At 43.9% G+C, this 14,275-nt stretch overlaps 1 protein-coding gene across 1 annotated transcript in view; it reads left to right on the top strand.

The window, feature by feature from the left end:
• PRDM6 (PR/SET domain 6) overlaps positions 1-14,275 on the top strand; it is a 99,955-nt gene that overhangs the window by 82,647 nt on the left and 3,033 nt on the right. Inside the window, exons 6-7 of the mRNA XM_081827165.1 lie at positions 206-548; positions 9,265-9,441. Of these exons, the coding sequence (XP_081683291.1) occupies positions 206-548; positions 9,265-9,441 (520 nt within the window). The remainder of the gene's footprint in view (positions 1-205; positions 549-9,264; positions 9,442-14,275) is intronic.

Raw genomic sequence — 14,275 nt, 5'->3', positions numbered from 1 at the left:
TAGGCACTGAGCGAGCTAGTAATTGGCAGCAATCCTGCTTCCCCCGCCCCCCCCCCCGTCAAGTAGTCCGTTACCATGTGACTTTGGAGTCCAGAAACATTTTTTTAAATCTTGATCTAAAGGAGTTTTTTTTAAACTGTGTGGTACTGTGCTTCTTTTAAAGGCCAGCAAAACTAATCCCCGCACCCTCTTGCTGTTTTCCCAGTAAATGTCCCCTCGACGGTCATGGAGGCCATGTGCAGACAGGACGCCCTGCAACCCTTCAGCAAGAGCAGCAAGCTGCCCCCCGCCGCCCCGCAGCGCTCCGTGGTCTTCCCGCAGACTCCCTGCACCAGGAACTTCTCTCTCCTGGACAAGTCTGGGCCCATGGAATCGGGATTTAACCAGATCAACGTGAAAAACCAGCGAGTGCTCGCGAGCCCGACTTCCACCAGTCAGCTGCACCCGGAGTTCAGTGACTGGCATCTCTGGAAATGCGGCCAGTGCTTTAAGACTTTCACGCAGCGGATCCTCTTACAGATGCACGTGTGCACGCAGAACCCCGACAGGTAACCCTGACTCTCGCTGAGGGAGACCCACTGCTTGCCTTCCGCCCGCCAGGCTCCGGGCGCCTCCTCCACCCGCACCACGCCTGGGGATCGGGGGGTGGGGGGGGACCCTGTGATGGGAGGTGTGTGTGTTCTAGAAGGGCAGAGATGAATGGTGGGGCCCCTGCTCGACTTTATTGTTGGGACAGGCTACGGGAACGACAGGGGTTGCAGGGAGGGTTCTGCTCTTGCTTCCCACGTGGTTCTGTCCACGTCCAACGGGGAGCAAAGTAGACGGCACATGTCTGAATATCAGAGATGGAAAAATGAGGTCCAGATCATCAGAATCCTCTCTGTCTTCCTAAGATAATATAGCTGGATGCTCTGCTTGCTGTCGCGGGCATTTCAGGGTTCACCTCCAGTGTGCCGTGGGTATGAACTTAATTAAGTACTAAGAGGTAATGAATTGGAATTTTTTGCTTAGTACTATTTTTCTTCAGTGCATGCAAAGCCATAAATCCTGCAAAGCTGTCAAAAGGAAATACCTACTCTGCTAGTGATGTGGAGGAAAACAGATGCCACTTATTCAATAAACTAATATCCACACAGAAGAAAAATGTTGACTAGATACCTCAGAGTCAAAGTTGGTTTGAAAGTTTGTCAATAAAGAATTTTATGGCCATGAACTGAGGATGAAATTTAGCTGAACAAGTGAATTAAAATTTCAGGTGCTCTGACGAGTGGCACAGTAGATATAATGGAACTATTATTTATGAATCAAAACTGGTTTATTCGACAGTCTTGATAGCTGGGAGCGCAAAAGACAAAAATCAAAATAATTCAATAAGAAAGGAGTGTGTTTTCACTCTCTCCTTCACATCCTGTGAAAATTTGATTAAACCCCAAATGTCTAAGAATAGCCTTGAAAACGCACTTTGAATAGAAACGCAGAAAAGGATTTTTGGAAGGAGGATAGGAGACTTGGAGGCAAGTCTTCTGAATTATTTTCTTAATTTGGCCACCGATTCACTTAAGCCACTCAAGCCCTCTTTGCCTTATTTTCTACACCTGGCTGTCCCCTCTCAGCTGTGCAGAGTATGACAGCGTCGTAGAAAACCCAGCAGGGACACAGAGAGAGGAGTTGTGCTGGAGAGGGGTTGGACGTCTTCTAAAATAATAAAAAGGATCCCTTTTAGTGTACATACGCACATACACTTATATGTGTATATGTTTTTATTTGTGCCATTCTAGAAACCACTTGCTTAAGCATCAAAGCATTGCTGTAATTAATGTTGAAATGGTTGCATTAGGGATCTTAAGGCAGCGGGTTTTGTTTTTTTTTTTTAAGATTTTATTTATTTGACGGAGCACAAGCAAAGGGAATGGCAGGCAGAGGGAGAGGGAGAAGCAGGCTCACCACTGAGCAGAGAGCCCAATCCGGGGCTCAAACCAGGACCCTGAGATCATGACCTGAGCCCAAGGCAGACACATAACCAACTGAGCTACCCAGGCGCCCCCAAGAGCTGGGTCTTTATAATCTTTTACTTTCGACAGGAGAGGCCCTAGTAAAAAGATCACCAGACCTCTGAACATCTTAGTACTTTTTGGCTTTACAGGAGTTACAAAAGTTTTGAAAATATTTTCCTCACTCAGAAAGGGTTTTTTGGGATGCCTGGGGAGCTCAGTCTTTAAGCGTCTGCCTTCGGCTCAGGTCATGATCCCAGGGTCCTGGGATCGAGCCCCACATCGGGCTCCTTGCTCAGCGGGAAGCCTGCTTCTCCCTCTCCCACTCCCCCTGCTTGTGTTCTCTCTCTCGCTGTGTCTCTCTCTGTCAAATAAATAAATAAAATATTAAAAAAATAAAAATAAAAAAAAGAAAGGGTTTTCTCTGAAAGTTCCTCTCTCTTGCAAGTATACATAGAGCTTTAATATCTATCCAAAGTTGGCAATGCATTTTCATAGTTTTTTAAGTATAAAAGATGCACCAGTTTGTGTTATCGTCAACTTGCTTTTTAAATTGAGTGCATTCAGATGTATGGGTCTGTTATTTGCACAGGTGCATTGTTGTTATAAAGATTGAAGATGCAAAGTAAAATGAAATGATGGTTGGAAGTTTCTGGATACTGGAACACAAAGCTTAGCTCGAGTATGATACGATTTCATGCTGAATATCACGTAAAGCAAAGAGAATAGGTCACAGTAAATAGATACTGAAACAGACTATTTTGTCTGACCCCAATTACACTTAGAAAACCATATGTGTATTATGGTTTAAGTCCCTAGGAAGTCTGTCCCATCAAATAATAGTGTCATAATTTGCAAAGCATCTGTGTAAACTGTCAGAAAAATACCTGACAGAGAAAACTTACGTATACAAAATGCATTTCCACGAGAGACTGTTGGGTCAGTGCTGATTCCAAGCTAATTTAGAGTTATTGGCACAGATCTGAACGGCATGAGATTTCCATCCTGGGCTAGACCCTGTTGGGCTTATTTGACTCAGATGCCCAGGTGTGGTGATCCCAGCCTTCCCAGATAAGGTATAGTGATGGGTGCTTTGATGCCCAGGTAGATAGCTAGAGTGGGATCAGATTATTCAAGTGGTGGGTTTGTACTTCTCCCTTCCCTGTGCTTTGTTGGTCAACACTTGAGAGGTGGTCACCATCATTCATGGATCAGTTGAATTTAAGATTTATGACTTCAAAAAATTGGGCCCTCTATAGGCAAAGTAATAAGGTACATTGTTTCTTAGTCATGTTGAGGAGATGCCTGAATTACTCCATCATAACCAAACTGATTATCGGAGGTAAGGGGCAAAATAGTGGAAGATACCCACTCACTTTGACGCACTTGTTTCTTTCTAGGTATCCAGTTTGCTTTTAGCATATAGGACTGGAATAGCTCTTTCCTGTTCTAGAACTTAGAATGCTGTCTTGGAACTAGCAAGTTTGGAAATAAAAGACACTCTCCATAATGCTTAACCACATGAGTGAATTGCTAAATAAGAGAAATATCCAGAACTAAATTGGAGCATCAGATTTCTCTATGATGGTCCTGAAATTTGGAGCCTTTTCTCTTATTATCTGTGGAGAATTACATATTTCTCTTATTATATGTGGAGAATTACAAATGCTGAATGTACATATTTTCTTTAGTTATTGACTTCCTAAGTCAGCTGACTTTTGTGCGCGTTCAGCCGTATGCAGTGACAAAGCTTAGAACCTGCCAGTCAGAAACCGTTTCCCCTCTATTTGAAAAACTCGAACGCTTTTATTTTGGTAGGAAAATCTTGCTAGAATCAGAGGTGAAAAAGAGAGACACCGAAGACAAAGTCAGAAGGCAAACAGGTTAGAGTTTCAAACAGGTCCAAATTTGAAACAGGCCCCTGAATCCGAGGTCCAAAATTTTTCACTCAACAGATGGAATATTTGGCCACAAAACCCAAGACATTTGAACCTTCATCAAAGAGACTGTTTTTGTGAGCTTTTCCATGTGAGAGACCATCAGAAAGTCTCTGCCTTGATAGAAAAGAGAAAGCTCTGGGGACACCTAGGCTTGCCAGCATTATTACCATTTTTCATTACTACATTATTTACACTAAATGCAGAAAGAAATTCCAGTTGACCTGGTCAGGTAAGAATTAGCACTGAAGATAAAAAAACATATCCAGGAGGATCCAGGAGCCACAGAAATGTTTTTTTCTTGATTTTGTTCTGTTAATATTAAATAAGCAAACAAACCCCCAGTTCTCTTCTTCCTTTTTCCCAAGCTACTGGCTTTGTCTTTTCCTGAGTGAATTCAAAGGGAAGAAGCTGTTAGGCTCTAGATCCATCAAGATTTTATTTAGGGACTTCAAAAATACTTGGGTTTTTGCATTAGCTTATGACCTAGACTAGGACAGCTTAAATCCCTTTTGCTTGAACCAGAAGTTAGAAATCCCTTTTCTCTTCTGTTTTTCTGCTGCAGAAACTCTCAACAGTCCCACTGGGGGGGCTCCAGAAAGGGGTAAGCAATCTCGGTGGATTATTTTCTGATGACCATGTCTTCTTTTTATTTTCTGCAGAAAGTGTCTTTATAATGCTTATCTTTATGTTGCGTCCTTTTCTTGTCTCCTTTTTGATTTTTGTGTGGCCCCTGTTTGCCTTTTAGCCTCCTGGGTGCCCCGTCAGCTATTCACATTTGTGCTGTGTTGAGTGTCATCGTCTGTGATTGGTTGTGGTGGTACCAGAGGGCAAGACGACCCTCGGAGGTGCTGTTTGGTGGGAGGAGCCTGGAGATAATCCATCACCATCACCGTAATCGTTTCTTTGCAGTGTGTCCATGTTCTTGTGTTCCACTGTCCTCCCCCACCCCTCCACACACCCCCCCACCCGGTCCCCAAGCGTGAAGCTTCTCTTCTTTCTAGGGCTCCGTGTTCTCCAGGTTCTTTGGCTCTGCCCTTTTGCCACTTCCCTGAAATCTTTCCTCCCTCCGTAGAGCTGCATTCTTTTCTCCCTCCAGACAGCCCAGCAGTGACCTAAGTAGTGCTCCCTTTGAAGTCTTGGAAGATTTGCACGTGGGCGGACTTGATGCAGGGCAAGGAGAGAATGTGGGCCCAGCCGGAACAGCTTTTGTCCTGGAGGCTTCCATTGCCCCGAAAGAAAAATCAAAGGATTAATATTTTAAACCAGACCACACTTAATTTTGTTAAATGTTTCATCCTTTTTGCTCTGTGTACACCAAACCAATCACAGACTCCAAGCAAATGAATTGCACATTGTCCTGGAGAGGAATCTTGGGCCGGGTTACTGCCAGTCACGGAGTGCCAGGGGGTGTACAAAATTGTCTCGCTGCTCTCTGTCTGCTTCAAAATGGACTCACGGTGATACACATTCACTAACTTGACCCAGGCTTTGTCGGTTTTTTAGTTTTTGGCTTTTTTTTTTTTTTTTTGAGTATGGAGCACCTTCTCGTTTTCCATGAAGCCTTGATATTTCTGTGTTGACACTAGTCACACACAAGGCTAGGTAAATTTAAAATCATCAAAATAAAATAGCACATCCACTTCTCATGCCATGAACCATGGAGCTCATGGCTTCCATAGTAGATAGTGTAGATAAAGAACATTTCCAGTGCTAGATGTCTCAAGTAGTAAAAAAGCCATGAGCTTCTTCTGGTTTTGAGCTGCCATCCCTTTGTGAGGAATGCTGGTTGCGTTTGTTTTGAGAATAATGACATGTCGTCCGTGGATGAGGGCTTGGGGAGAATCAGAGTGCTTAAGGAAGGAGATTCCCATTTAACTGTGAACCTGGAAAGAGGAGAGCTAAACACAGTGCTCCATGACATCATCCTCCCAAGCTCCTGCTGATAGGACATGTCGAAGGGAGGAAGAACTTTGGAGTTGAAATGGATTGTATCTACAGGTTTAGTAGCGTAAGCCTTGACTTTTGGCCAGACCTGGACAAGTTAATGAGAATGTTAGTCATCAGGATAAAAAGCTGAGTAATGGCAACGAATTTCATGCCCTCAAAGCCCTTCAGGTGTAAATCGTGAGTCTTAACCCCTGTGGCCAGTTGTTCCAAAGAAGATTCCACAGCGGTGGTGGTGTTTTCTGAGACCTGCCTTCAGGCTTGGAGAATTCATTTTGTCTCAAACGTAGGCCTTTGTCCTCAGGTGAAACCTGATGATGCAGTCGGTGTTAAAATTACTTTTGGATTGTTTCCTTTTATTCATTTTTTAGGAAATAGTGAAAATCCAGGGAAAGAAAGAATCTTGTCTACTCGTTGTACGACTTCTGTAGTTTCTGAAGGCCGACTTTCTATAAATTTCTAGGCTGAGAGGGAGACAAGCTGTTATTATAGTGACAGGTAGAGTACACATTTTAGTTCTGAATTCTACATAAAGTCAGCTTTTGCCAAGGTGAATGTAACCATTTGGTGCAAGATCTTACTCTTCAAGGTACTTAAGAATGAAAGGACATCGATTTGTTTCTTGAGATCAGTTAAAGTAAGGTTTAGCACTACCTTGTGGTACTAGATTTTCTTGTTGCCCTGAATTCTCAGCTGTTTACTAAGTTTAAATGGTTCATATTCTAATTAGCATGTACACACACACACACACACACACAACATATTCTAATTAGCATGTACACACACACACACACAACCTTACCAAAAACTTAATTCCTCCCGTGTCCAGGAACTGGCTGGTAGACAGAATAGAAGATGGAGGTCATGTTGTTGATGCTGTGTCTCGTGGGGCCGTGTCTCGGACAGATCCTCAGGCAGCATGCATTTGTGGATCATCTGGAAGCAGGAACAGAGCATGACGAGATGCAGGAGAATAGCTAGCTCAGTGTATCCCTCTCAGCAGAGAGATGAGACAGCAATCAGAAGTCGAGTTGACTTGTCCAAGTCCCACAGCTGCCTAACTGCCTAATGCTAGGGGCTGAAGCAGGACTCCGCTTTGCTGTCTTCCCTTTTGTCTAGACCCTTCCATTCAGTCCAGCTAAATTCTACGAAGTTTTTAAAGCTGTGCCTTTGGTCACTGGATACCTAGCAAGTACCTTTCCTGCCGGTAGTGGGCAAAGGGGGATGTGTTAGAATCCTCTTTGCCTTTCCTTGGGAGTCTCTTGATAGGAGAATTCAAGATAAGCCTCTCTGGGGTCATTTCTGTTCTTCTGTGTGCAAATCTTGGCCGCAGTGACTGTTAACATAAAAAGGATGGATTGACTTCTGACCATAGGAAATAAATCACCCCAACTTTTGACAGCGGACTTAGAAAAAAAGAAAAGATTAATTGGCTTTATTTAGTGGTTTATTGTTTATTGTGATAGCTATTAAAAATAGGTAACCAGAGGCTAATCACTGTTAATGGTCCCTTCACTATTAGAAAAATCAATTGTCAGTGGATATAGCATATATTAATAAATTATTTTGTTTATAATCTTCCATAACATTTTAAAAGTTGACTCCTGAGGGAATTCTTTTTGAGGCACACTTTAAGGTTAATGGTTACTACAAAGAACAGATTTGGCAGGAGGACCTTCCCGTGTACATAAAATTTTAATGGCTTTCAAAGCATTATTTAATAATTGCAATAACACGCACATGTAATTTATCAAGCTTGATAAACTCCTTACCAAGGATGCTTATATATATTTTTTGAAACTTGTTTGAGAGCAGTTAAACAGATTTCTAAATGTAAGTAATTAAAATTGTATAGTATTGAGTTATTGACCAATCCTGGACTATTAATCAAGCTAAAAAATTCTACAATCAGTGCTCAGTGCGCTGAAGCCTGGTAAAATAATAGTGTTTGTGTTCAGTGAGGCAAGTAGCCACAATTAAGCCCTTCGCTTGACAAATGAGTGGGTCCACTTTATTTTGCACTTAATTGAATCATTGTACATGCTTGCTCACCAATGTCTCCTGGCCCTTCGTTTTGGTTTCTGGTCTTTGGCGCTTATGCATTTGTGGAAGGTGGAGCGATTAAGTCAGCTTCTGCCATGGGCTTTCTCAAACGCAGCCAGGAACGTCTGGGCCACAAACCAGGGCTTTGCTAGCACTGTTCACATCCCTCGTGACAGATTCTTAATTTCCTTAACCAAAACTTTGATAAACAAATTAGAGCGCTGTCCAAGAACTACGTGAGGTAACTTCTAATGGGGAAAACTCCCCCAGGGTTTCCATCCCTCCCTAGATTCTGCTTCAGTCAGCAGCAGAACTTGTGTAGAGAAGACAGAATTTTAATTTTATGAAAACCCCAAATTGATTTCCTTCTCACGAGCTGGAAAGAATGTTCTCTGATAATCTTGCTAATTATCAGGTATTTGTCACAACTTCCTCCCACTTGCCTTCGCATCACCATCATCCCTCCTGCAAACATAGTGACATCCCGTCATTTTCTGTGCTGCTATGAATCATTCCTTGCCACCAAATTAAACTGGGGAGCTGATGTTTAAAGAAAAGACCCAGTGGTTAAGTGTGTGTGTGTGTGTGTGTGTGTGTGTGAGTGAGAGAAGAGTAAGCCTAAGTCAGGATTGCTTTTATAAAGAGACAGATCTGGCTGGGTACACACCTGGGTCCATCCGTGAACTCTCAGATGACCCCAAGTTGAGGTTGTGTTTGCAGACCCCAAGGCAGTTGAGTATTTATTAAAACGTGCAGGCTGCTTGCTGCCTTCTCTGCATGTTTACCTCAGGATCAAGTCCACACACCCTAGAGTAACCTTGGCCTCAAAAACTTAATTCCTACGAGGACGGTGTAGCCTCCGTTTTCTGAACTGACAGAGATAGTAACAGATGCTTTCCCTGCCGCAGAGGATTAGGGTGAAGATGAAAGTAGGTAATTGATGTAGCGCTTTGAAGAGTTTCAAGTGCCACGGAATTAGGAGCAACAATTACATATCTTCTCTTGTAATGTTCTGCTTAATCGAGCCCATACTTCCAATGCTCCCAAAAGCACGCTAATATTTGCCTCGGGTGGGGATAAAAACAAGAAGGCAAGGGTTCTTGAAATGGTATGGTTAATACCGGAAAGGGATACTCAGTTTGGGAATTAATGTGCCTCAGAAGCTCTGTGAATTTTGTTCCCATGGCAGCATGCACGGGTCTCGGGGACCCAGCAGCCAGAGCCCGAGGTGCTGTTCGGAAAAATGAGAAAATACCACCGGAAAGTTCTGGCCCTTGCCTCATGATGCTGATTTGCCCTGACTGACACAGACAGTAGTGACCAGTCAGTCTCTTTATTTGTTTCAGACCTTATCAGTGTGGTCACTGCTCCCAGTCCTTTTCACAACCGTCCGAGCTGAGGAACCACGTGGTCACTCACTCCAGTGACCGGCCTTTCAAGTGTGGCTACTGTGGCCGTGCCTTTGCCGGGGCCACCACCCTCAACAACCACATCCGAACCCACACTGGAGAAAAGCCCTTCAAGTAAGTAGAGCCTACCCTAGAACCTTCTTTCCTCTCAAGCTGTGCGACCGTGGACACAGGATGATCTTTCTGGGTCTGTTTTCTCATCAGAAAAATAAGAAAGTGGGAGTAAGTCATTTGAAGATTCTTTCTAGTTCCCGAGGATCTATGCTTCTAGAATTGAAGCTGGAAGCCCCCACAAAGTGCCACCTTTGGGCCACCAGCAAGTCCAGGACCGTCAGTGAGGTGACCCCGATTTAGGACGTCTAAATAGTCATCCCTTGGGAAACTTGAATGTTTTAGGATTCTGGTGGACTCTTTCCTCCTCTTTCCTATCTGTTCAAGTGGTTTAAATCTGTGATAGCGACCAGCTTGTGGCTTTTTGAGTGCTCTTCGGATCTCAGAATTACTATGTTGGTGACACAAAACACAACCACATATAGGGCACGTCCGAATGCTTGAGGATTCAGGGAATGTGGAAAAAGGCAGGATTGGACTCCAAGGACTTTGGCAAGGTAAGAGCCCCCCAGAGAGAGATTGTTTCTAGATCTAGCACAGCCATGAAAACAGTGGACATCTGAATCATGCACGATCGCCTGCTCCTTCACTCATTCATTTATTCATGTATGTGTCGTTCATTCAGCAAATATTTATTGAGCGTCTACTTTTGTACTGGGCACCCAGCTAGGTGCAAAAGATACAAAGGTGAATGAGACTCGCTCCCCCAGTCTTTGAAGACCACATAATTTATGGGGAAGCCCAATTAATAAGCACGTATTACAACATAGGATGAAAAGTATAAAAGTGAAGAACAGTCAGCCATATTCATACAGTGCTGCAGGGTAGCCCAGAAATGGAGTTATCAGTGCTGTCTGGCGGACATGATGTTTAAGATGGGTTTTGAAGGATGAGTAGGAGTTTTCCAGACATACAAAGGAAAGAGGCATTTCTGGCAGCCCAAGCAGTGTGTGGAAAGGCTTGGGAGCAAGAACCAGTACGTTTGATTTGGTTGTCTCGAAGCAACTTCTGCTCTCTGTGTGATGGACTCTTTTCTCTTCAACCCTCCATGTATCTCTTTACTCATTTGCCATCTTGGTTTTCCCTGGTTGGGAAGGAAAATTCAAAGGACATAGATGTGTAGCCTATTTACTTTCTGTAGGACAAGATCAAGCAAGAAGAGAAATGATTCAGGCATTGGAGACGAATCCCCTTGCTCAGTCTCAGCCAACAAGTCTTTGTAGAGTCTTATTACCCATGATTTCCCTTTCAGACCTATTGGCGTGGTCCATTGTTGCTCTGGCACTCGGCCTGAGGCTCGGCTTGTCTCGGAGTAGCAGAGTCTTGCTGGCCTGGCTCTTGCCTGCCTCGGTGTCTGCCATCAGAGGGAGGAACTCCTAAAAGGTTGTCATCTTCACTTACCTCCCCACAAATTAGTTACTTTATTCATTATCCTTAACTAGTTTCACCATGGTTTAATTTATGATATTAATAATCAAAAGAGTTTTAATTGTTTTCTGCGTACATGGGTGCGGCTTGCGCACTGTGCAAAAGCATTGGGCTAAGGGGACAGGAAGAGGTCTAAAATCAAACCTGCACTACACCAGCCAAGCTGGACCTTCTGGGGGCTGTGATAGCCCAAAGGGGCTGCTTTTTTTCTAATCTACCCTAAGGGCCAGTGGTTAGGGCAGATACTGGAGTTCCTGTCACAGGTGTGTGCGTCCCCTACAGTGGACTTTGTCATCGCCCTCAGGCTTGACCCTCAGGGGCTTCACAGATTCTGGCTTCGTCACTGCTCTGGATGTGGAAGAGGGCAGTCGCCCAAGTCCCATGCCTTGGAGCAGGAGAGCTTTTCAAAAGCAAAGATGCGGGAGGATTGACGATCCTTCTGGCCCCTTACATTAGAGAGGGCAACCTAACAGACACAGTGCCAGGAATCCGATTGATTTTTATCTTGTTGCTGTGTAAATAGATTTTAGTAATTAATTGAAGAGGTTTCAGGGTCAAAATGGGAAATAGATTTCTATTAATGTTAAGGTGTTACTTACGTGTAACCTCGTTGACTCCGCTCAATTTTTTTTTCTCTAACACTCTGTTTTTGTCATGTTTCCAATAGAGTTGCCATTTTAACTTTAATTCATCAGATTAATATTTGAGAGGCTTTAATAATTGCATCCTTTTCTTTTCTTAAAGTATGTTTTTGTGACCATCACCTAATTTCATCCAGAAAACGAATTAAGAAAACCACAAGGGTTGGCTGAATTCGATTCTAGGTACATGCTTTAGTTCCTTCTGCTCTACTGTAATTCAGATAGCTACATGCTGTATGTAGGGTGGGGTGCGTTTTTTTAATTTTGATTTATCAAATATATATTCCCAGGGGAGAACTGAGTGTATGCTCATTTAAATAGTGCAAGTTTTTAAACATCTTCTAGGAAATGGAAAGCTAAATCCTTTGGTGTATACAATCAGATTGTCCAGGATTGAACTATCCCAAGGGAGTTTTGGGAAGCTTCTCACCATAGCTCACAAATATCCATCCCACGGACATTTGTAAATATTATGAAGATACCCTTTTACAAGCTCATAAAAGAAACATTCGAAAAAACTTTTGTTGCAGATTAGTCAATAAAACGGATTTCACCGCAACAGTTACTTTTACTACTTCAACTAATGGGCATTGGCTTAAACAATGTTACAGAGAAGGGGAAGGACCTCATAAAGATGCAGAACCCTAAACTGTACGCCTCGGGCAGGTTCCATGGAGATGCCCCAAATGGCTCAGCCCCCAAACTGTCCCACCCACCCAGGGCCCCGGAGGTTTTCACAGAATTCTCGGGGGCCTGCCGCCACAGGGGAGGGCCCTTTCCAACATCTAAAATCTTCTGCTGGGATGTGGGTGTAGGCAGATCAAGATTATTGCCATCCAAAGAAGGCTGGAGAAGATTTGGCATTAGGAGATCGGAGTCTCTGTCCAGGCTCTGCCTCACGATCTGATTGGCTGAGATCCCACTGGACTACTGCACCCCCAAGCAGCAGGTAGATCATGGGCCTGTTGACAGGCAACTTGGCTGTAGACTTAGAACTTCTAAAGTAAAGGAGCACAGGGGTGCCTGGGTGGCTCAGTCATTAAGCGTCTGCCTTCGGCTCAGGTCATGGTCCCAGGGTTCTGGGATTGAGCCCCGCATCAGGCTCCCTGCTCGGCGGGGAGTCTGCTTCTCCTTCTGCCTGCCGTTCCCCCTGCTTGTGTTCCCTCTTTTGCTGTGTCTCTATCAAATAAATAAATAATACCTTTAAAAAAAAATAAAGTAAATGAGCACATAGGAAAAATACCGACCAAAGGAGCATGATGGAGGTCGTGGCTTTCAGTTTGTACTGTGGGACTGGAAGTAATCGAGAGCAAGGAACAAAAGCAAGACATTATTTCATTTAACAATAATTGCCAGCTCTTTACTGAAAAGAGGAAAGAAGGAAGGAAGGAAGTTAATTGGCATCGAAAACTTATTCTTTATAGTGAGGACTCCTTTCTACCCCCGCCCCATTCCTAAATATAATCTCTGAAGATTTCAGAGAGGGGGGCTGCTCTCCTCTGCTCTGCTCTGCCTGGATCCATGTGAACTGCTTGATGCCCAGCTTTGGAGCCTGGGAAGATTAGGACTTCCCAGAGGAAAGGCTTTTCTCCTCATGTTTGTTAGAAGCAGGGGAAAGTACTCACCAGTACATCTTTGCCTTAAGTAAAGACAGATTGGCTCATTATTAAAAAAAAAAAAAAAATCCAAGGATATCCCGAAGAGCATCTAATATTTTTAACAAGATTTAGGCAATAGAGCAAATAAAAGGGGACATCAGTAACTAGGCATTGAGCGCTTCGTATGCACAAGCCCTGCACAGTTTGGTTCAATCCAAGAAATATTTGGTGACCAGCTGCAGAGGCACAAAAGAAAGCTTCTTGCAGGTTTTCTGTGTAACGGAACTTGATGTCATTTTGGCCTCTCTCAGTTTCAGGTGGCAGTTGTTAGGCTTTCTGTACCGATAAGCCAGGCAACCATCACACGAAGTAAGGAGTGACTTCAAATCTAAAAGGAACCCAAATCTAACTAAGATACCCATACTCATAGACAATTGGGGGCTTTTCTCTCTGCTGAAATATTCCGATGCCCTTCTGCTTCAGTGTCCCTGTGATGTCCCCTTCAAGGCTGTGACGTCAGCACGAAGAGGAAGACCCATGTGCAGAAGCCTTCCTTTGCTCCCGGCTCATTACCCCCATCTTTCTTTCCTTATTATTTGCTGCACCGCGTGAAGTCCGGGGTTAGAGGTACCAGGCTTTTGCATGGAGTCTGTCTTTCTGAGGAGTTTCATTCAGCTATAAAAATAACTCATGAAGGGAATTTTTCTCAAATTAAAGGTGATGAATGTAAAATGGAGGCTCTTCCCTTATTTAAAAGAATATTTTGTCAGGGGCGCCTGGGTGGCTCAGATGGTTGAGCGTCTGCCTTCGGCTCAGGTCATGATCCCGGGGTCCTGGGATCGAGCCCCGCATCGGGCTCCCTGCTCAGCAGGAAGCCTGCTTCTGCCTCTCCCACTCCCCCTGCTTGTGTTCCCTCTCTTGCTCTGTCACTCTCTGTCAAATAAATAAATAAAATCTTCTAAAAAAAGGATATTTTTTCTATCTAGCTCTCTTCACTTCCTTGGCGGGTTGGTAAGGAACCCACCCAGGTACACGCATGTGCATGTGTTTTCATTTGCTCATGAGGCACATGGCACTGGAGATGGCATCTCGGGAGCCCGACAGAGTGGACTTGGTAGATTTCTGATTCCGGGAGCTTAAATATCTGTGCGCCACTTAGGCAAACCGCTT

The sequence above is a fragment of the Leptonychotes weddellii genome, chromosome 7 (assembly GCF_054177405.1).
Source record: "Leptonychotes weddellii isolate Sample4059 chromosome 7, ASM5417740v2, whole genome shotgun sequence".
NCBI lineage: Eukaryota > Metazoa > Chordata > Mammalia > Carnivora > Phocidae > Leptonychotes > Leptonychotes weddellii.
The sequence above is the reverse complement of the archived record's forward strand: the minus strand, read 5'-3'. Positions and strand labels throughout refer to the sequence as shown.